Source organism: Paramisgurnus dabryanus, chromosome 16 (genome assembly GCF_030506205.2).
Source record: "Paramisgurnus dabryanus chromosome 16, PD_genome_1.1, whole genome shotgun sequence".
Classification (NCBI taxonomy): domain Eukaryota; kingdom Metazoa; phylum Chordata; class Actinopteri; order Cypriniformes; family Cobitidae; genus Paramisgurnus; species Paramisgurnus dabryanus.
This window is the reverse complement of record NC_133352.1, coordinates 13,157,287-13,182,079: the sequence shown is the minus strand read 5'-3', so window position 1 is coordinate 13,182,079 and position 24,793 is coordinate 13,157,287. Positions and strand designations below refer to the sequence as shown.

Below are 24,793 nucleotides of genomic sequence, written 5' to 3'. Positions count from 1 at the left end.
GCAGTAGTGAAGCGCAGTCCCGCAGTAGTACGAGGGGTGCGTTTGATTATTGCACAGCTAAATGGCGGATGAAGAAAACGAGCTTCATATCGAACAATAACACCTCACATCTCCGATCAAACTTCTGATTTAGTTTGTTTGCCGATGCAAATCCCACATGCGGAGGGCGCAGTCGGTCATATGTGACTAAAGCAAACCGTTAATTCAGCGCGGACGGTACTGATCGCGGATTTTAGCCCAGCAAGTCGCTCTCTTCATGGTGGTTGTAATATGGGCGATTCGCTTGGTTTGATCGGGAAGCGCCTGCTGCTGCTGTTCAATGAAGACGGCTCCGCGGCTGCTGCAGCAGCAGCAACGGTGGCAGCGTCGGGCAGTGAGGTGGAGCGGGCGGCCTGGATCCGCGGCACCGTGCGGGCGGTCAGTGTGATCGGACTGGCGAGCCCTGGGGTGGAGGTGAGACCGATACCACAACAACAACAACAGCAGACCGCCAAACGAACCAAACAAAACACGTTAAACACAGATGCATTTAGCTGTTTAATAAAGTTGAACGACAACTTATGGGTTTATGTCGTGGCTGCATTCAATAAAGGGCGTTTTAATATATATAGAAAATGTGTTGTTGGATGCTAACTTGGTTAGCTAAATAGCTAGCTACAGAAAGAGGACTCGTACCTATGAAGCTTCATGCATACACTGACTTTAGTGCAGTTCATCGCACGTGTCATATTAAGATGTGGTAAATTTTTGGCATTTGGTCAAAATGTTATTTAGTTAGGCAGTTCGTTATGTTTAAGCACGATTATAGATGCAATACACGGCCCAAACACAATGAAAGCGTAAAACATTTGAGGAGGTAACTGTTAGTGATGTAACTTATGCTCATAGAAATACATCAAATAAATAGGTGATTAAAATATACCTTTGTGCCAGATTGTTTATGGGAATAGTATAATTAAACAATAATATATACATTTATATTTATTTTTATCAAAAAGCTGCTAAATCGGTAATGTACTTACTTATGAGTAATGTTATACATAAAGCATTAAGATATGTTATTACTTAGTGATGAAATGTTAGCTTTTCTAATGCTATTATTCTTCACTAAATTTATAAAATAACACAGAAATTTGATATGCATTACTTTACATTAGATACATTTAAACTACACCATATTGTGTGACAGATGTTGATTGTCATTAATTATACCACAGCCTGTTGAATGCTTTATTTTGATTGGCTGAGAAGTGTGTTGATTATTTTTCTGTTAATCGCACATCTAACCTGTCAAATATCTTAAAAATAGCCACCAGATCAATGTTTCTGGCAACCGTGGTATAAGAGGAATAATTGACTTCGGACCTTTGCGTTATACGAAAATAATGCACACCCACTGTGTAACGCATTACCACCTTGGGTGTGCATTATTTTCTTAAAATTCAACGGCCTGCCGTCAATTATTCCTTACATAAAAGGTCCTCTTGATTTACATAAAAACTTTAAAATTGTTTTTTCTTTATTGCAGGTGTTTGTGGAGTTTGAGGACTGCCCATGGAGGAGGCGCTCTTGGGTGCAGTTGTATGGGGATGAGGTACGAGCTGTTCTGATGGAGAGTTCCATTGTCTGGGCAAACCGCAGCGACTCTTCACTCGCTGCTGCTGCTGGAGGAGCAGCAGCTCAAACACAATGGCCGGCTTTGGTGAGTTCAGATGCAATAATCTGATGTGCATATCTATCTGTCTACCTACACTCACCTAAAGGATTATTAGGAACACCTGTCTCATTAATGTAATGGTGTGGGGAATGTTTTCTTGTCACACTTTAGGCCCCTTTGTGCCAATTGGGCCTCATTTAAATGCCACGGCCCACCTCTATAACTTATAGTTGAATGCTCACGTGCTCAGTAAGCAGCAGTCTCGCTTGCACAGTAATATTGCATGCATTTAGCTATTGTTTGTGTTTCAGTGGCTTACAATCACTTGTTCCAAAACTGTGGTGCTTAAATACGTGTACTTAAGTTAATGTTAAGTTACATGACCACGCACACAGCAACGTGACATGGGCGTGTAACTTCAATCCAAAATCTTTACTGGTTGACATTTCTACCAGTTTATCATACCTACCGGTTTATGGCCCACCCCTAGGCCACTAAACGACTAAAGGTGGTTGTTGATGGCTTTAACTGTTAAACATTGAGAGCACCACACATACGGTACTTTTCCACATGTATTTATTTGTAATGAAGCACAGGAATTCACACACAGGAATTCACCCTTTTTTTTAGATTGCAATTTATATGCAATTGTAAATAAGTTTTTTGATGTGCTGTTGTTTGTGGAGAATATTTGTCTGGTTTGTAAAATGTATTTATTTGTCATGGCACCATATATATTTGGAAAGAGGCCTGTAATAAACATCTGTGTGAAACTGGAAGATTCATATGGGAATACTAATAAGCATTTCCCAATGCATTTTGGATATGGCATGTGATATAATCGTTATAGCACATGTATAAAAACAAGTAATATAAGTTAAGATTCTGCTTATATTTGTATATGAAAAGTAGATAATTTACTTATTTCCACGTTCTTAAACTTTCCCCCTTTACATGACATGGCCATGAAAAATAGGAAGTCATATTTGTATGTTTATTGATGCTTTTGTGACTCTCACCGTTCATGGTTTCCTGTATTTTGTTTGGCTCAATATTCAGATGTTCAAACCCCTGGTTGATCGTCTGGGTTTGGGATCCCTGGTTCCTCTCGAGTTCTTTGGAACAAGAACTTTGGTGTTTCTCCCCAATGAGAATTCACTGCACACTTTTGAGGTCAGTGCCTATCATAGGATTATCAAAGATGCTTTGTCAAAATCCTTTCTCTGTTAAATTAGTATCCGCAGATGTCTAAATTAGGGATATGTTATCTTTCATTTTCCAGGCTGATAAAGATTTGAGGCATGCTCTGCTACAGGAGCAGCCAGCACTTCAAGCTGCCATCAGCAGCTGGCACAGTGACTCTGAGTTGCAGGAAATCCTTCGCAAAGGTCAGTTATATCCCTCTATAAATAGTCAATGACTTGAGTAAACCTACTAACCTTAAAGAAATGCACTGTCCTAATATATGAGCTTCTTTTATTTCTTGGAAAGGATCGTACACCATACAGGGGCGGAGGGTGCAGGTTTATCAGCCAGAGTTTGAGGAGCCCTGGTCCCTTGGATTTGTATCTCAGCATGATCCAGTTTCACATATTATGGAGATAACCATGGACCAGGTCTGTGTAAAACCCAAGCACTATACTACATTCGCGATATGATATGATGTGTCAATCATGATATTTTGTTTTTATCAGGGTGAGGAGACACAGGTGGTTGATCCTAGGGTTATTCATGTGATGATTGCTGTGGAGCAGTTAGATGAGGTATGCCAAGCTTTCATCGGGTACTTTTTGAACGTTCTGTCAAAAGTCATGTCATAGATTAAAATCAAACTTACCTCATAGTTGAAGTGCGACTTTAGCCTCGATTTCACAGACAGGGTCGTATTTCTTACAGACCCAAGATCACCGCAGAAAGGAGGGTGATGGTGGGAAAGGTGAAGCTAGTCGTAGGCGTCGAACAGCATCCCAAGGAGATGAAGATGTGACTCTCAAACGTTTCAAGGGAGCTGGGGAAGGCGCCTCTGACAGCCAGAATGGGAATGGCTCCAACAAGGATGCCGAGGCTATGGTAACATGCGTAGAGACGCCGGGAGCGGGAGTAGTGGAGGGAAAAGATGGAGGGGGTGGAGTAGGTGGGAGGGTGACGAGCTCCTGTAGTCCAGTAGCGTTGCCAAGCCAAGGTTCTTCTAACAACATCAATTCCTCTCAGCAGGACCACATAAGGACTGCAGGCTTTGTCAAGGAGAACGGCAGTGTCCCAAGCCAAGAAAGGACCGTATCTTCAGTATCGACTGTGCTTCCTGCATCCACTCCGACACCACCTCCTTTGAAACCTGCCCCTTCACCTTTTTCAAACACTTTTCCTTCTTTGGGCCAAATGCCCAGCTTGGTGCCCGGGGCTCCTGCCCCAAAAACGTCCCCAACGCTCCCAGCACCTGAGAGGGAGGACAGTGTTCTTTCGGGGTATCCCAAAACTGCTGCCCTGGTGTCTCCAGGTCCTGTGACCATCTCGTCACCTTCCCAGGACAATTCTTCGAGCGTGACTCTTTCTGGTCCTGTAGATGCAACCCAGAAATCTATTATGTGGGGAACAACTCCAGAGGCGAGCCAGGTATGATGAACTCGATATTAAATGTCCCATTGGTTCGGTTAAGTGAATGTGACACATTGATTTGTTTTGATTATTTGTGTTTTAGACACCCAAGACCACCTCAACTGCAGGATTTGGTAAACATTCAAGTGCGGGAGTGTTTGGAGATATCCCTGCACAGACAAATGGCTCTTCCCAGGAGGACAAGCCTTTCGGATTTTCTTTTGCACCTGCGAAAGAACCCCCGAGACACGATTCTGATCCCTCACAGAACCTGTTCTTCCAGTGCATGTCTCAGAACCAGAACGTCAGTCAAGGTCAGTCAAAAGCCTTTACATCGCTGTCTGAGTGCCTAGCCAAGGAACCGCCCACTCTGTTCAAGCAAAACGCTCCCTCTGAGGGTTTCAAAAAGGCAGTTGTGGCTTCTGCGTCTGTTGGACTATTTGGTTCTGCACCTGCTACTGGCCTTGCACCACTGAAAGAGGCGTCTAAAGCGCCTGATATCAAGCCAGCAGGCAATGGACTTCTAGCGAACAAGTCCTTTGGAGTGGTGAGTGAGGCACATGGCAAACTTCCAGCCACGTTTCCAACAGCCATAAGTGGTGGCCTGGTTTCCAATTCTGCAGAGGTCCTGAAATCCTCTTTGGGAACCAGTGGAATTGGCACTGGGAATAGTGGGATGAAAAATGTTAATAGTTCTAGCCCAGTTAGAGGTTTTGGTGCGCTTGCTGGCAACAAGGGTTCAGAGTCTCATGAGAACCTGTTCTTACAGTCCTCAAAGGAGACAAACCCATTTCTTGCTTATGGCGCAGCTGTTTCGCACAGCCCTTTTAGCGCATTGTCATCATCTGCGCCGTCGACGTCTGCTGTTCCACCACCAGGCAGCACCGTTCAAAACCCTCCTGGTAATGACGCCAAATCAAATTTATTTACCATGGCAGAACCCCCTAAGGGAATCTTAACTCCCCAGTTTGCCACTCCCTCTCCTATGACCACTCCTGCATCTATGACATTGGTGGCCCAGGACGGCCAGCAGACATCCAAACCAAACAAAGAGGGTTCAGATGTAAGCACGGGAACCCATGACAGTGCTGTAGATCAAGGTGTACCCACGACCCTTGACCAAACGTCACAGAAGTTTTCCCATGGAGAACGCGGGCAGTCCTCCAAAAAAGACTCAGAGTCTAGTAGCAACAGTGACCTCTCTGACTTGAGTGAAGCGGAGGAAAATCCAGCGCAAGGCCAAAAGGCTGGGGTTCATTCAGCACCTGAGGAGAAGAAAAAGACCCAGACTGCACCTAAGAGTCGTCCACGGAGCAAACCTTTTAAAGGTAACAAAATAAGTGGGAAGTTTACTGTTTATAATGATGGATCATTTGGGATTGAGTCTGGTAATTGAATCTGATCTTGCCTTCTTAATATGTTTGTTATATCTAGAGGGACAGTCAGTGTTGAAAGATCAGAGTAAGGTACGGCGCTTGAAGCAGACTGGCGAGTCCTTTTTGCAGGATGGTTCTTGCATTAATGTGGCACCCCACCTGCACAAATGCCGCGAGTGCCGCCTTGAGCGCTACAGGAAGTCTCGTGAACAGGACTCGGATGATGACGATCCCAATGTGGCCTGCCGATTCTTCCACTTTCGCAGGTTAGCAACGAGCATGACGTGTTTAACCATACTTATTTTTCCAATGTGTCCAGGAATCTCACATTGACGCACTTCTTCCCTCTCTTCCATCCTTACAGACTTGCTTTCACTAAAAAGGGAGTCCTTCGTGTAGAAGGCTTTCTAAGTCCACAGCAGAGTGATAGCATGGCAATGGGGATTTGGCTTCCCTCTACAACAGCGATTGGACTTGACCTGGACACCTCCAAATATATTTTGGCCAACGTAGGTGACCAGTTTTGCCAGCTGGTCATGTCAGAAAAAGAGGCCATGATGATGGTAGAGCCTCATCGTAAGTATTGCCATGTTTATTATGTTGGCTTGACAAAGCCAACATACTGTTCTTCGATCTAAGCTTATTATTATTATTATTATTCTTCTGGTCCACACTTTTTCTAACAGTAACTCCTCCTAGCGCTTTCAAGCTACACCCACAAAACTTTACAAAACTTTTAAGACTGGTACGTAGATTTATGCTATATCTTTTTTAACTGATGCGACTTACCGAATTCCTAAACGGGGCGCTCAAACACCCCAAATTTTCCATTGACTTAACATTACGACCAACTTTGACGGGTCATAGCTGCGAACGAGAAATTTGTAGAAACTTGTGAGTTACCACATTTGAAGAGGGTGGCAGGCACTGTAAGAACATAAATCACATTGGGGTGTAAGTTTCACCTCTGGGGTGTAAGAGGCCCCCAAATTTCCCCATTGACTTATAATGGGGCAGGAAACATGCCCATATAAGGGAATAAAAGCGTCCCAAATGGAACATCTTCACTTTAGAGTGTCGTAGAGATATGGGGGTGGGCTCATTTTACTCAGGCATCCAATCAGTCTCTCAGGATCGTCCCATAGCTATTAAGCCACGCCCCTAGCAACCATTTTTGGGCACCCTAGCAACATATCCCATAGTCTGCCATTATAAAATGCCCAGATGGATATCTTTGCAGCACAGTGTCACAGAGACATGGGTGTGGGCTCATTTTACTCAGGTATCCAATCAGTCTCTGAGAATTCTTATCAAGGTATTAAGCCACGCCCCTAGCAACCAAATATGAGCACCCTAGCAACATCATAAACAAAGCCTTATATCTCTGGATCCGAACATCATAGAGACATGGGGGTTGGGTCTTTTGTTCATGTTAGCCTTATGCTAGCTTCATGCTAAGTCATACTAGCTTCATGCTAGTTTCATGCTAGCTTCATGCTAATTTCATAATAAATCTTGCTAACTTAATGCTAAATCATGTTAGCATCATGCTAGCTTCATGCTAATTCATGTTAACATCATGCTAACTTCGTGCTAATTGATGTTAGCATCATGCTAGCTTCGTGCTAATTCATGTTAACATCATGCTAGCTTCATGCTAATTCATGTTAGCATCATCTTATCTTCATGCTAATTCATGTTAACATCATGCTAGCTTCATGCTAATCATGCTAGCATCATGTTAGCTTCATGCTAATCATTTTAGCATCACCTTAGCTTCATGCTAATTCATGTTAGCATCATCTTAGCTTCATGCTAATTCATGTTAGCATCATGCCAGCTTCATGCTAATTCATGTTAGCATCATGCCAGCTTCATGCTAATTCATGTAAGCATCATGCTAGCTTCATGCTAATTCATGTTAGCATCATGTTACCTTCATGCTAATTCATGTTAGCATCACCTTAGCTTCATGCTAATTCATGTTAGCATCACCTTAGCTTCATGCTAATTCATGTTAGCATCATGCCAGCTTCATGCTAATTCATGTTAGCATCATGCTAGCTTCATGCTAATTCATGTTAACATCATGTTACCTTCATGCTAATTCATGTTAGCATCATCTTAGCTTCATGCTAATTCATGTTAGCATCATGCTAGCATCATGCTAATTCATGTTAGCATCATGCTAGCTTCATGCTAATTCATGTTAGCTTCATGCTAGCTTCATGCTAATTCATGTTAGCATCATGTTAGTTTCATGCTAATTCATGTTAGCATCATCTTAGCTTCATGCTAATTCATGTTAGCATCATGCTAGCATCATGCTAATTCATGTTAGCATTATACTAGCTTCATGTTAATTCATGTTAGCATCATGCTAATTCATGTTAGCTTCATGCTAGCTTTATGCTAATTCATGTTAGCATCATGCTAGCTTCATGCTAATTCATATTAGCTACATGTTAGCTTCATGCTAATTCATGTTAGCTTCATGCTAATTCATGTTAGCTTCATGCTAATTCATGTTAGCTTCATGCTAATTCATGTTAGCTTCATGCTAATTCATGTTAGCTTCATGCTAATTCATGCTAGCTTCATGCTAATTCATGTTAGCATCATGCTAGCTTCATGTTAATTCATTTTAGCATCATCTTAACTTCATGCTAATTCATGTTAGCATCCTGCTAGCTTCATGCTAATTCATGTTAACATCATGCTAACTTAGTGCTTAATCATGTTAACTTGCTAACTCTTTGTTAAATCATGTTTACGAAAAGTTAGACTACTAAACTAAACTTGTTTTAAGTTTCTCTCAAACTGTTTTAAACGTTTAGGCCAGGCTTTGTCAAGCCAACATAAAGTTTGTCTTCAAACTTTTCTATCTAGTTAACTTTAATAGCAGAATCGAAACCATTTAAATTTATTATTACATTATTCGTAACACAATAAATTCGCAAAATGTATGTATTTTGTTTTTGATGTTTGTCTTAATTTTTACTGGTAAATGAGTGAAGGGGTATAAACAGGGCCTAAAACAAATTTTTTGCCCCACCTGCCAATGGTTGGTGACTTGAAATGTCAACTAACTAAACATACTACATCTGCACTAACTAAACATATTTAAGTAACATCATGCAGTAAGGTACTATGTATTAACATTAGTTAGCTACATTAGTTAACCCGAGCTGACAATAAATCATACTTAAAGATTCTGATCATTGTTTTAAAATTTATTTTCCTGACTTGATTTTGCTGAATTGCCAAATGAGGCATCTATGTACATATTTATCTATCTGGTGCGACTGAGTGGTAACTGGGACTAATTTGCATTTTCATGGGTACATGTACATTTAAAGTCGCTTTTCCATTGGGTGGTATGGCCATGCGGCTCTACTCGGCTAACGGAAATGCGTGGGATTATAGACTTACCATTATAGCTGTGACGCCTCTACTCCAGTCTCATCGAAAGTGCAATACAAGCAAACCCACAACACTTTGTTATTTTTTGGCATGTGGATGTTTTTCCTCGCCAAAAGGGAGTTTGGAAACTCGTACAACAATGCATAGGTGACCAAAGATCTTTGTTTTGTTTGATTGCGCACAAGTCTAAAGCTAATCTTGCATTTAGCAATGATGCTTGTTGTGACGATTCTCTGACCAGTCAGTTATCTGAAGTGTTAACACATCTCGTTTTAGTATCGGTACGGCTTGCTTGAAACATCAGCCAAGGTGGTACTAGAAAAAGCCGTACCAGGTCCTACTATCCAATGGAAAAGCGCCATACATGAGGGATGTATTCTTTAGGCATAAATCAAATATAATCACTGGGAAAAAAAACTTCTCACTATTCATGCTGTTTTGGTGCAAAAATTTAATAAAATTTTTTAATATTCCATCTAAAACAAACGTTTATAGTATTTGTTCTGTGAAATATTATTATGCTTAGTATTTTTAATGAGTGACAATGAGTGCGATTACATGCACAGAATAAGCGGATAACTATCAAAAATCGGCTTATTATAGAAAACTGTTTTCATGCGTTTACATGCAAATCAATAAACCGGCTATGCAGACAACTGCGTTTACATGGGACTTGGAGAATTATCAGTTTTCTCGCAGGCAGTGACGTCACCGCCTATAGTACATAATAGTCGATCAAAAAGCCGACAGCATATCTGTCTTAAGCTGTACTGTTGTATCTCTTCTCGTGTCTACAGAACCAGTAAATGTAACATAAGCTTCTATTTTCACAGTTTCTCTGCCAACTGCTTTAGTCGAGCGGAGACTTTTATGCGTTACTTTGCGCTTACTTCCGCGTGTGACGTTTATCTTTCATACTCGGAGACATGCGCACATGGACAAAACCGTGAGAAAGTTTATGGGCTTTCCTCGATAAAGGAAAACCGTTTTACAAGTTTACATGACCCCACACGTTATCAGTTTATTAAGCATAATCGGCGTAAGACTGTGCATGTAAACACACTCATTGATATCACAAGAACTGCAGTGGTTTAATGAGCAATATTCCACAGATACTCCTGATGTTTTAAGGGGGGCGCTTCCGTTGCCGCCCATAAATGCAAAGATTTAAAGTGTTTGAGTCTAATAACACCGTTTGATTTTGCAGAAAAAGTGGCATGGAAGCGAGCTGTCAGGGGTGTAAGAGAAATGTGTGACGTTTGTGAAACAACACTCTTTAACATCCACTGGGTCTGTCGCAAGTGCGGTTTTGGTGTTTGCCTCGACTGCTATCGGCTGCGCAAGAACAGGCCAATTGAAGGTAGGACGTACATTGGAAATAAAGGTTTTATCATAAGCGTATTAATGTAATTGTACAGTTAACTTATCATTTTGATTCAGTTTAGTATCTGCGGTCCTTGCATTACATGTCGTGATTCATAGTTCTGCTCTTTCAGAAGGTGATGGGCCTGACGAAGACGTGTTTTCATGGCTAAAGTGTGCGAAAGGCCAACCTCATGAACCACAGAACCTCATGCCAACTCAAATTATACCTGGCACAGGTTAGGACACTTATTTCTATTACAAATGACATGTATGGAGAAAAAGTAACTGGAACAACAAGGTCCATAAACATTGTGCATTTGTTTTTCTCTCCTTAAGCCTTATACAGCATAGGTGACATGGTACACGCAGCCAGAGGAAAGTGGGGAATCAAAGCTAACTGTCCCTGCACGAGTCGACACAGCAAGCCTTTCGTACGGCCGAGTGCTCCAAATGGCCTTTCACAGGCAAGTTGCCAGCTTTATGTAACATTAGATTTAAACCAGAATTATACCAAATATAGCCATTCTCTATAAGTTTACTTACAGATGTATGTGACTTTCTTCAGTTAGACACAAATAAATCATTTTATATAAAAAATCTTTGATGTTATCTTCTTTTATAAAGCTCCAAACCACTAAATAGCACCTAAATTCATCATTAAAATCATCCAAATGACTCCAGTGGGTTACATTTGTGTGAGAGCATCATCAGTTTTTTGAGCTTATTTAGTGAACTACAAATCGGTATGGTGGCACGTTGGCAATTAAAAAATGTATTGGTTCTTTCATGTCTCATAACTAGTTATAGTCATATGGTACTTTGTCAAAAACTTGACACCACTGAGATTTAAATTTAACATTTTGTTCAGTTTGCTTTAAGATTTTCGTATGTCTTACTATTTTTTTCTTAACTTTCCCTTTACTTTATAATTTACTTTTTCAGTCAGGTGCAGCTCACAGTACGGGAAACGGTGCCACATCCACTTCAGCCACACCGCGTCCCAATGGGGAGTCTGTGACGGGTGTAGTAGTTAAAACCGAACCTGTCGAAGAGGGCTGCAGCACTGACACAACATCAAGCACTAGTGTTGCAAACAACAGCACAACTATTGCCACTACCGCCCAGACGCCAGGCACAAAAGATGGCCGAGGCAATTCCTCAGCCCTTCACTGGTTGGCTGACCTGGCCACACAAAAGGAGCCCAAAGGTGAGACCAAGTTCAGAGCCTTTATGCTGTAAACGGATGGGACATGCTCTTACATAGGAAGTGGAACAAGCTTAAATTTCCCTCACAAACAACAACACGCTTTTCTGGTGACGTTGATTTCGTGTCATCTATTGGTTGGTGTGTGCGTGCGCTATTCCAGGTGTAGTGCCCATATAAGGACTTCCACTGTATTTCCTGTACTGAAATTGCTCATTAAAATAAATTAAGCAAGATTGTTACATTTGAATATCTCATCTCATGTTCAAAAAAACTTTCGGAAATTTGTACGAATCCTGACGAAGTGCATTCGGCACAGAATTACTCCATTACTGCTGTCCAACTGCATTTTTGATACTTTGAATATGTTTTGCATGAGGAATCCAACTCTTAAACAATGTTAATAATGGCCTTTAATGAAGTAACACTTGTCTTATCTCAGAGTCTCTGCGCTCCATGATGGGTCGTGACTCCCGTGCTCCATTTGGTCTGGACTCCTTCAGCACCCTCTCCAAACCCTCGGGGTCAAGCCCCAAGCTCTTCAATAGTTTGTTGCTGGGCTCCGTCCCTTCCCAACCGAAAGCAGAGGGTACTAGCCTCCGAGATCTGCTGAACTCTAGTCCTGGAAAACTTCCACAGGTTCCCACGGAGGGTGGAGTCCCTTTCCCTCCAGTATTCTCCACAGCAAGTGTATGGGATACTTTCATGCATACATCTTTTTTACATTGGCACTGCTTTATAATTTGGTTTTAACTGTTGTAGGCTTTGATTTTTAAAATGTATTCGTAAATATTATATGTGGAATGGAAAATAAATCCCGACAGGGTGTTGAGGACCCTGATTGGATTTATGTGACAACAGGTGGCTGGGTGTATATTATCTTGCTTATTACACAGCTACTAGCCACGCAAGTAAATGTATAGACACACAATATTGAGTTGATATACATTTTTTAGCTGATTTGTAAGAAATGCAAAAAACGCTAAAAAGGAAAAACGCTTTCCCAACAGCTTCAAGTTTAAAATCCAACCAGGACAAACATGCATTTGGTTTAATCATTTTGTAAATCAATCCCATATTTGTCAATTGTACATATTGAATGAGCCTTTGTTTGTATTTTCAGGCAATTGGCCAATCAGAATCAAGCATTCTAGAACCCCCAAACTAATGTTAACAGTATAGAGTTAAATTAAATATTTTTTCATTTTGAATCCCTGTCCATTAACAAGAATTGATCATTCTGTCGCTGCCTTGCAGGCTGATAAAATGAAGGGAGGGCTTCCAAACTTCCTGGATCACATCATTGCATCAGTGGTGGAGACAAAGAAGGCAGAGGGTCGGCGTGCAACAGGGTCGACAGAAGGCGGAGAGTCGGGGAGCGTTCTTCGCAGCCAGGGGATGATGGGTCTGAGTGTTTTAGACCCACACAATTCCCACACCTGGCTATGTGACGGACGCCTGCTATGCCTGCAAGACCCCAGCAACAGTAATAACTGGAAGATCTTCAGAGAGTGCTGGAAACAAGGACAGGTGAGCGGTGCTGACAAAATTGAAGGACTTTGGTATTTCTAAAGGTTTAATTTCCTGTAGCATGTTCACTTTAGGCCTGACTGTGGACATGTGGCTATTGTATGATTATAACACGGTCATCTTTTGTTTAGCCTGTGCTGGTCTCAGGCATACACAGGAAGCTAAAGAGTGAGTTGTGGAATCCTGAAGGCTTTAGTGAAGAGTTTGGAGACCAGGATGTGGACCTTGTCAACTGTAGAAACTGCGCCATCATCTCTGATGTCAAGGTTCGAGACTTCTGGGATGGCTTCAAGGTTATTTCCAGTGAGTACTGCCCCCTTAAGAAAGCTGGCATGCTATACTGTTGTTTTTTGTTAATCTGTCCTTTTAAATGTTGGAATTTTTTTTTTTTTAGAACGATTGCAAGGTGGAGATGGCCAGCCTATGGTACTGAAACTTAAAGATTGGCCTCCTGGAGAAGATTTCAGAGACATGATGCCTACTCGGTAAATTTAATAGTGTCTTTTTTAATGCTCGTAATTTGTGTTCTTGGAGCTTGACATTTGTTAAAGGTGACATAGAATGATTGAACGGGGTATTTATTTTTGTTCTGTGATGTGACATGTAGACAAAAAAAATTTGTTTGGGTCTGTAATGCCTTAGAAGCTTCCTAAAAACCTCTCTCAGATCGCTCTATTAGGGTGGGGGATTTTAAACAAGTGGTTTTGTACCTATTTGGCTCCCCCTACTGACTTAACTTGCAATCTCATTACTGATTGGCTGACTTTGCTGCCACTCAAAAAATGTAGCCAAGAGGAGGGGCAGTGAGATGCCTGTGATGTCATAAGCATCAGTTTTTCAGATTGGGCCGTTTTCTGGCTGACATTTCTAAAAGAGGAATTTCTATGAGACTGAGATGTTTAGCATGTCTAGCACTTTTTGTATGTTTGTGAATGCGGGTAGACTACCAATATTTAACAAAGACAAGGTAAAAATGGTTTTTCATTCTCTGTCCCCTTTAAACTTTGGCTTACTGTCATCTGCAGATTTGATGATCTTATGGATAACCTTCCTCTACCGGAATACACAAAAAGAGATGGCCGCCTTAACTTGGCATCTCGTCTTCCAAACTTCTTCGTTCGTCCCGATCTCGGACCGAAAATGTATAATGCATATGGTAAGGGCTTTCGATTCAATGTCCTGTCAGTAGTAATTTTTTTTTGATATATCCTGACAGTTGATCTGTTACCTACTGTTTTTTTGCATTCAGGACTGATTTCCACAGAAGACAGGAAGGTTGGCACTACTAACCTGCATCTTGATGTGTCCGATGCAGTCAACGTCATGGTGTATGTTGGCATCCCAGAAGGTGATGATGACCAAGACAGTGGTAAGTATTAGCCTTCAGTGTTCGTTACGGCCAAGTGTTACCTTGCACAGGTCATCTTAAAGATTTGCAGGTTCAGGTGTGTTTAATTATTGGATCCTGAAACTGTCGGTAAAACCATGTTCACTTCAACGACCAATGTCAAAATATGTGTTTGTTGCGTCATGTAAAACATGTGCATCATGCGTCTAGTCAAAATACATGCCTGCTGCACACGCATCGAAAGGGTTTATGACAAAAGAGATGCTTACGTTCACAAAATACTCTCAAGACACTAACTTAACACTAAACTCTGATTACACATGAGATTAAAGGGATAGTTCGGCCAAAAATAATATTAAACCCATGATTTACTCACCCCCAAGCTGTCCGAGTTGCATATGTCCATCGTTTTTCAGACAAACACATTTTCGGATATTTTGGAAAATGTTTTAGATCTTTCAGTTGATTAAATGTAATGTTACGGGGTCCACGACCTTCAAGTCCAAAAAAAGTGCGTCCATCCTTCACAAAATAAATCCAAACGGCTCCAGGATGATAAACAAAGGTCTTATGAGGGTAATCCGCCATCTTAGTCGCGTCCGCATTCAGGATGAGAGCTTACGCAGCGTACAGTGGTTTCTCTGCTGCTGCTCTGTGCCCCGCCCTCCGAATTTGTCATACGTCACTAAGAAAAGTGCGTACACTACGCTAATACTCTCTCCTGAATACAGAGGAGTCTAAGATGGTGGCGCTACCGGAAGGTAGTTATTTTCGTTAATAAAGTTTTAAATATGGATATTTCTACAACAACACCGCTCAGATTACCCTCAGAAGACCTTTGTTTATCATCCTGGAGCCTTTGGATTTATTTTGTGAAGGATGGACGCACTTTTTTGGACTTGAAGGTCGTGGACTATGGGTGGACCCTGTAACATTACATTTAATCAACTGAAAGATCTAAAACATTTTATAAAATATCCGAAAATGTGTTTGTCTGAAAAACGATGGACATATGCAACTCGGACAGCTTGGGGGTGAGTAAATCATGGGTTTAATATCATTTTTGGCCGAACTATCCCTTTAAGCGAATATCTGGCAAAGTGAGCGCATTTTTTATCATAAACCCTTTCGAAGCGTCTGCAGACTTGTATTTTGAAATGACACATGATGCACATAAGATTACTTAAAGCGCCGAACACATATTTTGACATGACGAGCCACACACATGACAGGCTACATACATGTTGTGATGAGTTTTGTCACCGTCCGCCATTGTATATGACAAATGAAGTGCTGCACACATTTTTGAGCATCCCTCTGTAATCTGAGTGCTAAGCACTGATGGAAATTGTGGAACGCCATTGATTTTTCGGTGTATATTTTCATCTTCCATTCTTTCGGCTGAAAACTTTAAATGCCATTTTCAGAAATTTCAGTGCATCCAGAGCTTCTTTACATTAGCCAAACATACTTTTAAAATGTACTTGTCTATTCTAAATATACACAGTGATTTTAAATAATTTTTTTAAACTGCTAAGAAGCTACATTTTCTTTGCATAGGTAGATGTTTTTGCTCTCTGAGACTTTTTGTTTGGTCCTGTGCCCTCATCATTTCATTATAGCTATGATAAACTCAGAATCCACACTGTTCTCCCAATGTCTGATTGTTAATAAGCATGCCTCAAACGCTTTTTATAGACCTACAACTAGTTAATCTAATCTATATGGATACTTTGGGTCCACTGCTGGTTGCATATAACAGAGTGCCTAGCAAAAGTATTTAGACCCCTTAACTCTTACAATTATAAGGGTTCAAAATAGTCTATAAAAGCCTCATGCATTAAGAGCTAATTGACAAGAGCCACAATGACACTCATAGACCTTCAAGCAGACATCATATTTAATTTAAAGGAGCAGTATGTAGGTTTATGACTCTACCAAAAAAGATTTTATATGTTGGTAGATATTTAGCAAAACATGCCATGTTTACATCTGTTTCTCTGAAAAACAGCGCAAGTTATTATGCGTTGAAATGTGCGTTCTGTCAAAATGTCTGTTTTTGTTTTGGTCTCTGTGATCCCGCCTACTGCCTGTTTCCCATTAGTGTATTTTAACAGCTCGGCTACCAGTTGCAGACAATCACGACATATTGCAACCATGAAAGCAATCAAACGATCTGCAATCCACCCTTCCCCAAAAAACTCCAAGCATTCTCGTAAAATTGAGCAGATAAACTTGGTGTAAAGTTCAATGCTTTCCATTGTCAGTTGCGCTAATGTAGGTGTCTGACAACCAATTTGAGTGTTGAGTCTTACCCTACAGTCACATTAGCTACAAAAGTGAGCGACACCGAGCGACACGCACCCGCTTGATGGGCATTCATTGGCTAGTATCTAAGGGGCTGTTTACACTTGGTATTACGATGTGTTTTCATCGATCACAAGTGGACGAGAGAGACACATTACGTTTACACCTGGTATTTAAATCCGTCTCTTTTGTCCACTTTCGACCGCTTCTGTCCTGAATACTGTGAGGGGTGGTCTGTCGAGACGGTGGGCGAGTCTCTCTGCTGTCATTCAAACCCGAACGGGAGTAATTATGAGTTTATATGGACGCAAACTAATGTTATGTCCACTGCTTGTTTAGCAAGTAAACATGCTGCACAGAGTTTTGTACGTGTGTATGTAAGAGCTTTCTCTAAATTTTCAGCGCAATTGATGAAATAGGATCGCGCAACTTTCACACGCTTTCAAAACGAAACTACGGAGATCAGACGCTTTAGTTTTATCAATGAACGGCTAAAAATAGCGCTGTTCACCTTATGTTCACGCCAGAAGTCAAAAAAATTTGTAAAATTTGTGTTTAATACCTCAGATTAGATAAATGGGCGGAGAGAAGGCGGTCGCGTGTGGCTGTTCGAACACATTCAACCACATATGCGTTCCGCAACTCCAAAGCGATCCGATCGAAAGTGGTTTCGACTACCTCTGGATGTGGTTGAAAGTGGTTGAAAGTGGACGAGCTCAAAACGTTTTGAACACCGTTTACACCTGGCATTAACGTCGTCCACTTGTGATCCGATCGACGAACACGCATGTTAATGCCAAGTTTAAACAGCCTCTCTGTCTCTTGTAGCTAATGTGACTGGGGGGTAAGGAGGAGGGGATCAGTCTGCAATATTTTGACTGATTTAAGACTGCTGTACCAAGTTCAACCTCTAGATGTCAATATCACATACTGCTCCTTTAAAGCAAAGCTGTGAGGGACAGAAGTACAGCCCATTCAATAGTAACATGGTAAATTTGCCGTAGATAATGTATCTGCCCATATATATAGTTTACTGGGCTTTAAAGTGCAAATTGTAGCAAGCGTCTAAGCATCGCAGTAGCTTGCAAACCGTTGGGCTGGATGCAGTCAAGGCCTGTTGAATAACCTCTACACTTGGGGTCTTACTACTTTTGATTGTGGCATAATTTCTCATTCACAGAAGCAGACCACGCTGGATTCAAAGGTCTGTGCATTTTTTAATTTATCTCACCTGTCAGGCATGCACCTCCAACTTTTCTTCTTTCTTGGTCTTTACTCCCATTGCTTTAACCCATTTCTTACTACCTTACATTTAGGGCTACACGATTAATCGAATAAATGGGTTTGTGAACTGTAGCGGTTAGCACACTTAGGCCTGCACAATTTACGTTCAATGCACTTTATTTTTTACCAGTTAAGGATTGTAACCTCTCACAGTCCGTTGAGAGTTTAAATGCATTGGCATGTCAGTGTTTTAAAGGGGTCCTATTATTTGTTTCCACTTTTTCAGCTTCAGTTACTGTGCATTGTTGCTGTTTGTGGCCAAAAATTAAAATTACCCAATGATTTACTCAACCTCAAGCAATCGGAGATACATATGTCCATCCTTTTCAGAGCGGGGAGCAACACAACTCTCCGTAGTCATCATACGTCACTACGAAAAGTGCGTACACCACACTGATACTCTCTCCTGAATGCAGAGGAGTCCAAGATGGTGGCATTATCAGAACCTAGTTATTTTCGTTTGTAAAATTTTAAATATGAATATTTTTCTTGCAATATCACATTGATTACCGGCAGAAGGCCTTTATTTATCCCCCTGGAGCCGTGTGGATTACTTTTGTGAAGGACAGATGCACAATCTTTGGACTTGAAGGAGCAGACCCCTTATTCATTTATTATAAAGATTGGAAGAGCAAAGACATTTTCAGAAATATCTGAATATATGTTCGTATGAAAAGGATGGACATACGTAACTCTGATTGCTTGAGGTTGTATGGGGTAATTTTTATTTTTGGCTGAACTATCACTTTAAAAATTAAAGATCTGCAAAGTTACAAAGTTCACTAAAGAGTGAGATAATCACATATTTATAACTACAAAAAAGAGCCTGTTTGGACTACAATAAAGTTCTTCCTGGGTTTGTGACATCACAAACCCTAACATTTGCATAAACTCCTCCCCCATGAATACAAAATGTGTGCAAGGCCTTGTTGAGCTAAGAGAAGACAACAAGTAGCTGATTTATGGGGAATGTTACTGTGCTTGCTTCAGGGAACTTGTTCCATTTGAACTGACAATTTGAATGATTATAATCGCATGGGAGCAGTCTAGTATTGTTGTGTTGTCTATATTTACTAATGTAAAAAAAAATGCAATTAATTCAGTAATGGTTCTCATTGTGTAGCCAACATAAATAATTTGACATGCAGAGGAAGTATATAAATGTAAATTCTGTTAGGGGAAAGTAGTGAGAATTAATTTGGTCATAATCGTGCAGCCCTATTTACATTTGTTTTAAATAAAGTGTGGCATTTGTGTATATTTTAAAATAATCATTACCAAACACCAAATAAATCTCTTCCTGTGACCTTAAAGGATAATTCTGGTATTTAACACTTTGAGTCTCATTTCTGGTTTGTTTTGGATGAACTACAGTGATGGACACAGAAATTTTAACAATCGGTCGTGTCTTGACTTTTTGACTCGTTTAGAAGCGTCTCTTGACTGCTTCAGAATGGAAGTCAAGGGCCATGCACAAACATGTCATTAAAACAACACTTAACGTTCATTTTCAAAACTCTGCCACTCACCGAGTGGTTTGTGGTGTTTGTTGATTATTAAAAACAAGTTTTGTAACAAAATACAGTTTCTGTCGTGTTTTATTTGGCATTTTGTAAAATTCCATTGACTTCTCTTGGAAGACTCATTGCTCGCTGATATATCACTCCGCCGCCGGGAAACAAAAAAGGGTCTGTTTACATGTGGTTCTAGTTTTTTCGCTCGGTTTCTCTCAGAATAAATTTTTCCTATATTTGATGGCTCAGTGACCAGCTTTAGGTTTGAAGTTGAGCTCGATTGTGACTGTCTATACGCTAGACACTGAGCGTACTTGTATGACAAAGTGGTTGTCGCCATCAAGTGGTCGGGAGTGTGCTAACGCTTCAGACTCAAATATAGAGCGGAAGGATATACGCGGTTGTGAGGTATCTGGAAAAATAGTTCCACTATAGCAAATAACACGGATTGAAATCATACATTGCGCCAATATATTTGTTTTTAATCATCAACAAACACCACAAACCACTCGGTGAGTAGTACAGTTTTGAAAATGAACGTTAAGTGTTGTTTTAATGACATGTTTGTGCATGGTCATTGACTTCCATTCTGAAGCAGTCAAGAGACGCTTCTAAACGAGTCAAAAAGTCAAGACACGACCCATTGTCAAAATTTCTATGTCCATCACTGTAGTTCATCCAAAACAAACCAGAAATGAGACTCAAAGTGTTAAATACTGGAATTATCCTTTAAAAGGGAAGACGATGTATTGGGAAAAATAGGTTGTAATAAATCAAAACATACATAAATTGTTATTTACATTAAAAAAATGTAAGTTAGCAGGACATTAGGGATGTGCAAAAAAATGCCTGCGATTCTCATGCAGGTTTCATCAGTAAAGCCGGTTCGTTGATTAGTATTAAATCGCCATCAGCTGCTTTCAGATGGAGGGTCATTTACTACACCAGTGGTCACCAATCCTGGTCCTGGAGGGCCGGTGTCTCTGCAGAGTTTGATTAGGGTTGGAGCTAAACTCTGCAGAGACACCGGCCCTCCAGGACCAGGATTGGTGACCACTGTACTACACGGAGCCGTAGTTCACAGTGAAGCTAGGCAAAATTGCTTTCATAATTGAGGAAAATCGACTCCAATAATCTATGCGATTTTGCTGAGCTTCTTGGTGAACTACGGCTCTGTGTAATGCCGCTCCATCTGAAAGCAGGTGATGGTGATTTACTTCTAATCACAGAACTGGCTTTACTGATGAAACACGCATGAGTATCGCAGGCACATTTTATTCTATGCACAGTTCACCCAAAATTAACTTGCACTTATTTTTTCTAGTGCCATTTTTCTTTCTTATTAGGAACACAACTTAAACTATATAGCAGATTGTCCAAATAGCTTTTTAACATTGAATGTGGATGGGCACTAGGAACCACTGTGGGCATTTTATATTCATTACATTGTCATCCTGCTTAAATATTAAAGGTGCTGTAGAATGTAAAACTGTATTTATCTAGGCATAGATGAATAATGAGAGTTCTGTACATGGTATTGACATATTTTTTGTCTCAAACACTATTGTTTCCTCATTCTTATGTAAACCTTGTGCATGCAAAAGACTTCTGGAAAACAGAACAATCTCATCATAACACCGACTGTGACGTCACAGTCGAGATGTACTCCCCAACATTAAATTACACATTACATTAATTACAATGTTCTATCAATGCTAAAACAAAATTGTGACTGCTGAGTTAGCGCTATATGCTAGTTAATGTTTTATGTTAGCGTTTAGGCTGAAGTTCTACTATTGACGTTACAGTCATTTTTTGATGATCCATACTGAAACAACACAAACTTACCACTCACATACGTCCATTAACAATCTCCAAACTATTAATCATTCCTCAAATTCAGTATCTTCATCTGATACAGGCTCAAACATACGGTCTGTTTACACACACAGAGAGCTACTGAAATGAGCCGCTCTGTGAAACAGCCAATCAGAGCAGGGCTCAACATTATTATTCATGACCCATTCAAATAAGGTAATAGACCATTTTATTCTAAAGGCAAATCCTAGGGTTGTAAATGGACATGTAAAACTGTCTCTGAATCATTTTCACACTTAATAAAGCCACAAACCTTCTATGTAGATATCAGAAAACAATTTAACAGATTATTTCAGTGCATGCTTTGGCACCTTTAAGAATTTCAGATTTTTGTGTGTCTCATTAAAATCTCTTTATGAACAATCATCTTCATCTTTGAAAGATGAAGTATTGTATAACACGTCTCAGTCCTAATTGTTTTTTAGGAAGAAATATTTCCATGTTCTTTTCATTTTTCTCAGTCTAGGTGATGGACCTTCATGTTGTCATTTCTTTTTTATAATATTTTATAAACACATGATATTGGCATTTGTCACCTTTCTGTTCCAGTGCCGTGCGTTTTGTCAATTTTACAGAGAGTTATGTGGAGAAGTTTTGATATAGTTCTGTCAACTACAACTTCTAGTTGCTGTGTGTGTACTGACCTAGTTGTTATTACTGCAGAGGTGATGCAGACCATAGAAGAAGGTGATGTTGATGATATGACTAAGAGAAGAGTCTATGAGATAAAAGAGAAACCTGGAGCTCTCTGGCACATCTATGCCGCTAAAGATGCGGAGAAAATTCGTGAGCTCCTTCGAAAGGTGGGAAAACAGTTCCTTCTCTATTGATAAACTCGGTGGTAATTATTTATTTAATGTTTATTTTGCTAACCAATCGCAGGTTGGAGAGGAACAAGGTCAGGAGAACCCACCAGACCACGACCCTATTCACGATCAGAGCTGGTACTTGGACCAAGCACTGCGTCACAGGCTGTATGAAGACTATGGGGTCCAAGGATGGTCCATTGTTCAGTTTTTGGGAGATGCTGTTTTTATCCCGGCTGGAGCACCACATCAGGTTAGGATTGAGGTTATGCAAAATTAGTTAGATACAAAATCATACACAAAAATCTTCACAAATTTCCTCAACTTTTTTTCAGGTGCACAACCTGTACAGCTGTATTAAGGTTGCAGAGGACTTTGTTTCTCCCGAGCACGTGAAGCACTGTTTTAGACTGACGCAAGAGTTTCGCCATCTGTCCACCACTCACACAAACCATGAGGACAAGTTACAGGTATTACTTTAGTTTATCTGCCTAACGTCTTACAAATTTTCTCTTTCTACTATTTAATTTGATATAAATGGTCATTGTTTACAGGTGAAAAACATCATCTACCATGCCGTGAAGGATTCGGTGGGAACGCTTAAATCCCACGAGCCCAAGTTAGGCCGCTCTTGAACTGACGATGGAGAAATCACAGAGAAGTGATGTCTTGGTTGGGACGTCTGGGTTTGGATAAGGCCAGTGAGATCACAAAACAAGCTGTTTATTATGGGAACGTCTGTTGGTGCTTCAGTAGGATGAAGATGCAGCTTCATCAGTGTTACGAAACCGTTGTTTAGTTTTTTCAGTCTTTTTCTCTGTATTTAAAAAGTCTGTTCTTTTCTCGGCGTTGAAAGTTTGTTGGACTGTGCAGAAAGCTGATGATATAAACTGACATGCGTCTTTTAAAATGGCCTTCTGTGTAACTTCTGTGAAAAAGTGAGCACTGGGTTTCTTAGAGTACATACTTTTATTGTGCTCTTCAATGAAGGAGAGCTTTTGGGTTGAGAAGAGGGTAAACAGACAAAAAATTAACGAAAAGATTCCCGCCACCTTTTCCAAGAGAGGTGGACAGGAGCGTGGAAGGGAACTAGACCAAAGTTTTGTATGATTTTTTTTTTTTAGTTAATTTTTCTTTTTTTTTGAGAAGAGAACGTCCTTCTTGTTTGCATTTTATATGTCATTAGCTAATATTTCTCTGACCACAAGCGTTAGACTGGCTTTGAGGAGTAATCATTGAAAAATCAACAATTTCAGTTCTGCAGAGCTCCTGCTCACTGATATGTACCAATATATATATATTGATCTTAGCAGTGTGTATTACTTTCTCCACAAAATAAAGGTTTACAAAAAAATGATTCGGCCCTATTATATGTTTTTTAGTAATCTGTTTAATGCTTACTATTTTATTTTATAAGATGTTTTGTGATTCATGATGACACTGCAATAAAAGAAAGTTTTGAAATATACACCGTTTACATTGAATTGTTCAGTCAAATTACCATCATGTTAAAGGGACACTCCAGCTTCCCTGGAGTTACGCAGTTTGTGAAAATAGTCCCCCGCTATTGAAAGTTTTATTGGGCACTATGTAATATAATTTTGCCTTCTGCAGCCATGTTACAACAGCAAAGTCCTTGATTATTACGCCAGAATGAGAGTATAGTTCCTAGCCATATCTGCCTAGAAAATCACAACTTTTAATTTTCCGTCGGTCTTAGTATACGATGTAACTACAGAAGAGTCAAGTTTTAAACAGGAAAAATATCAAAACTCTTTGGTTTTTTGTAGCGCGATGCTAATGGTCTAATCAGATTCAATGGATTATGCTAAGCTATGCTAAAAGTTGTACTGCCAGACCCGGAGATCAGCCGAATAGATTCCAAAATGGTAAAAAACAAGTATTTAAATCTAGGGGAGCTGGAAAATGAGCCTATTTTCAAAAAAAGTGGAGTGTCCCTTTAAAGTTTTGTCTTGCAGTTTACAGGCCTTGAGAAATGATGTAAGGATCTTTGAGAAACATCTTGTGTTATATCTGAGGTGACTGTTTTTCTCTTTTTACACCTTTAATAAATCGGATAAAAAAAATATGTGTACCAGTGAGGACAGTAGTATGTCCATAAGCAGTATACATAAGTGCATTCCTGTTTAAAAAAATTGTAGATTTTGTTTCTAGTTTCTTTCAACTGCTCCAAACCCTTGAAGAAAATTTTTAATTAAACATAAGAATTATGTTATGATTATCAAGACTATAAAGCACAGATGTAACTGTAGGAATTTATATCCCAACTGTTTTAACGCTAATGTTATATTTGATCATCTTCAGTGTGGTCTCTCTTTTCCTAGACTGTAAAAATGTACTCTTGTCATTTTATCAAGAAGCTTTTGGCGATTTTCTTCATTGTTCAGTCCAAGTCACCCATTTCAAAATATTTCTACATAAATTAATTTTAGATTTTCTAATTAAATAAATTATTTTATTTTTTTCGAGGCATTTAAAGCAACAC

General features: G+C 40.0%; 1 protein-coding gene across 5 annotated transcripts; it reads left to right on the top strand.

Annotated features, from left to right (window-relative positions):
* Positions 1–19: 19 nt before the first annotated feature.
* On the top strand, positions 20–23,755 carry kdm3b (lysine (K)-specific demethylase 3B). 5 transcript variants are annotated; one of them, XM_073812219.1, is made up of 26 exons: positions 20–453; positions 1,529–1,702; positions 2,717–2,830; positions 2,940–3,045; positions 3,149–3,273; positions 3,352–3,420; positions 3,533–3,727; positions 3,872–4,270; positions 4,356–5,580; positions 5,687–5,894; positions 5,993–6,204; positions 10,259–10,411; positions 10,548–10,652; positions 10,753–10,880; positions 11,359–11,623; positions 12,063–12,310; positions 12,878–13,150; positions 13,282–13,453; positions 13,545–13,635; positions 14,176–14,306; positions 14,400–14,519; positions 17,986–18,009; positions 22,145–22,284; positions 22,364–22,540; positions 22,623–22,757; positions 22,842–23,755. In XM_073812219.1, the coding sequence occupies exons 1-26, from the start codon at positions 271–273 to the stop codon at positions 22,920–22,922; spliced, it is 5,253 nt and encodes a 1,750-aa protein (XP_073668320.1). In that variant the 5' UTR covers positions 20–270; the 3' UTR covers positions 22,923–23,755. The 5 variants fall into 5 exon arrangements, with proteins under 5 accessions (XP_073668320.1, XP_073668319.1, XP_073668317.1 ...); XM_073812218.1 differs by having other exon boundaries at positions 3,869–4,270; XM_073812216.1 differs by having other exon boundaries at positions 3,554–4,270.
* The last annotated feature ends 1,038 nt before the right edge of the window (positions 23,756–24,793 follow it).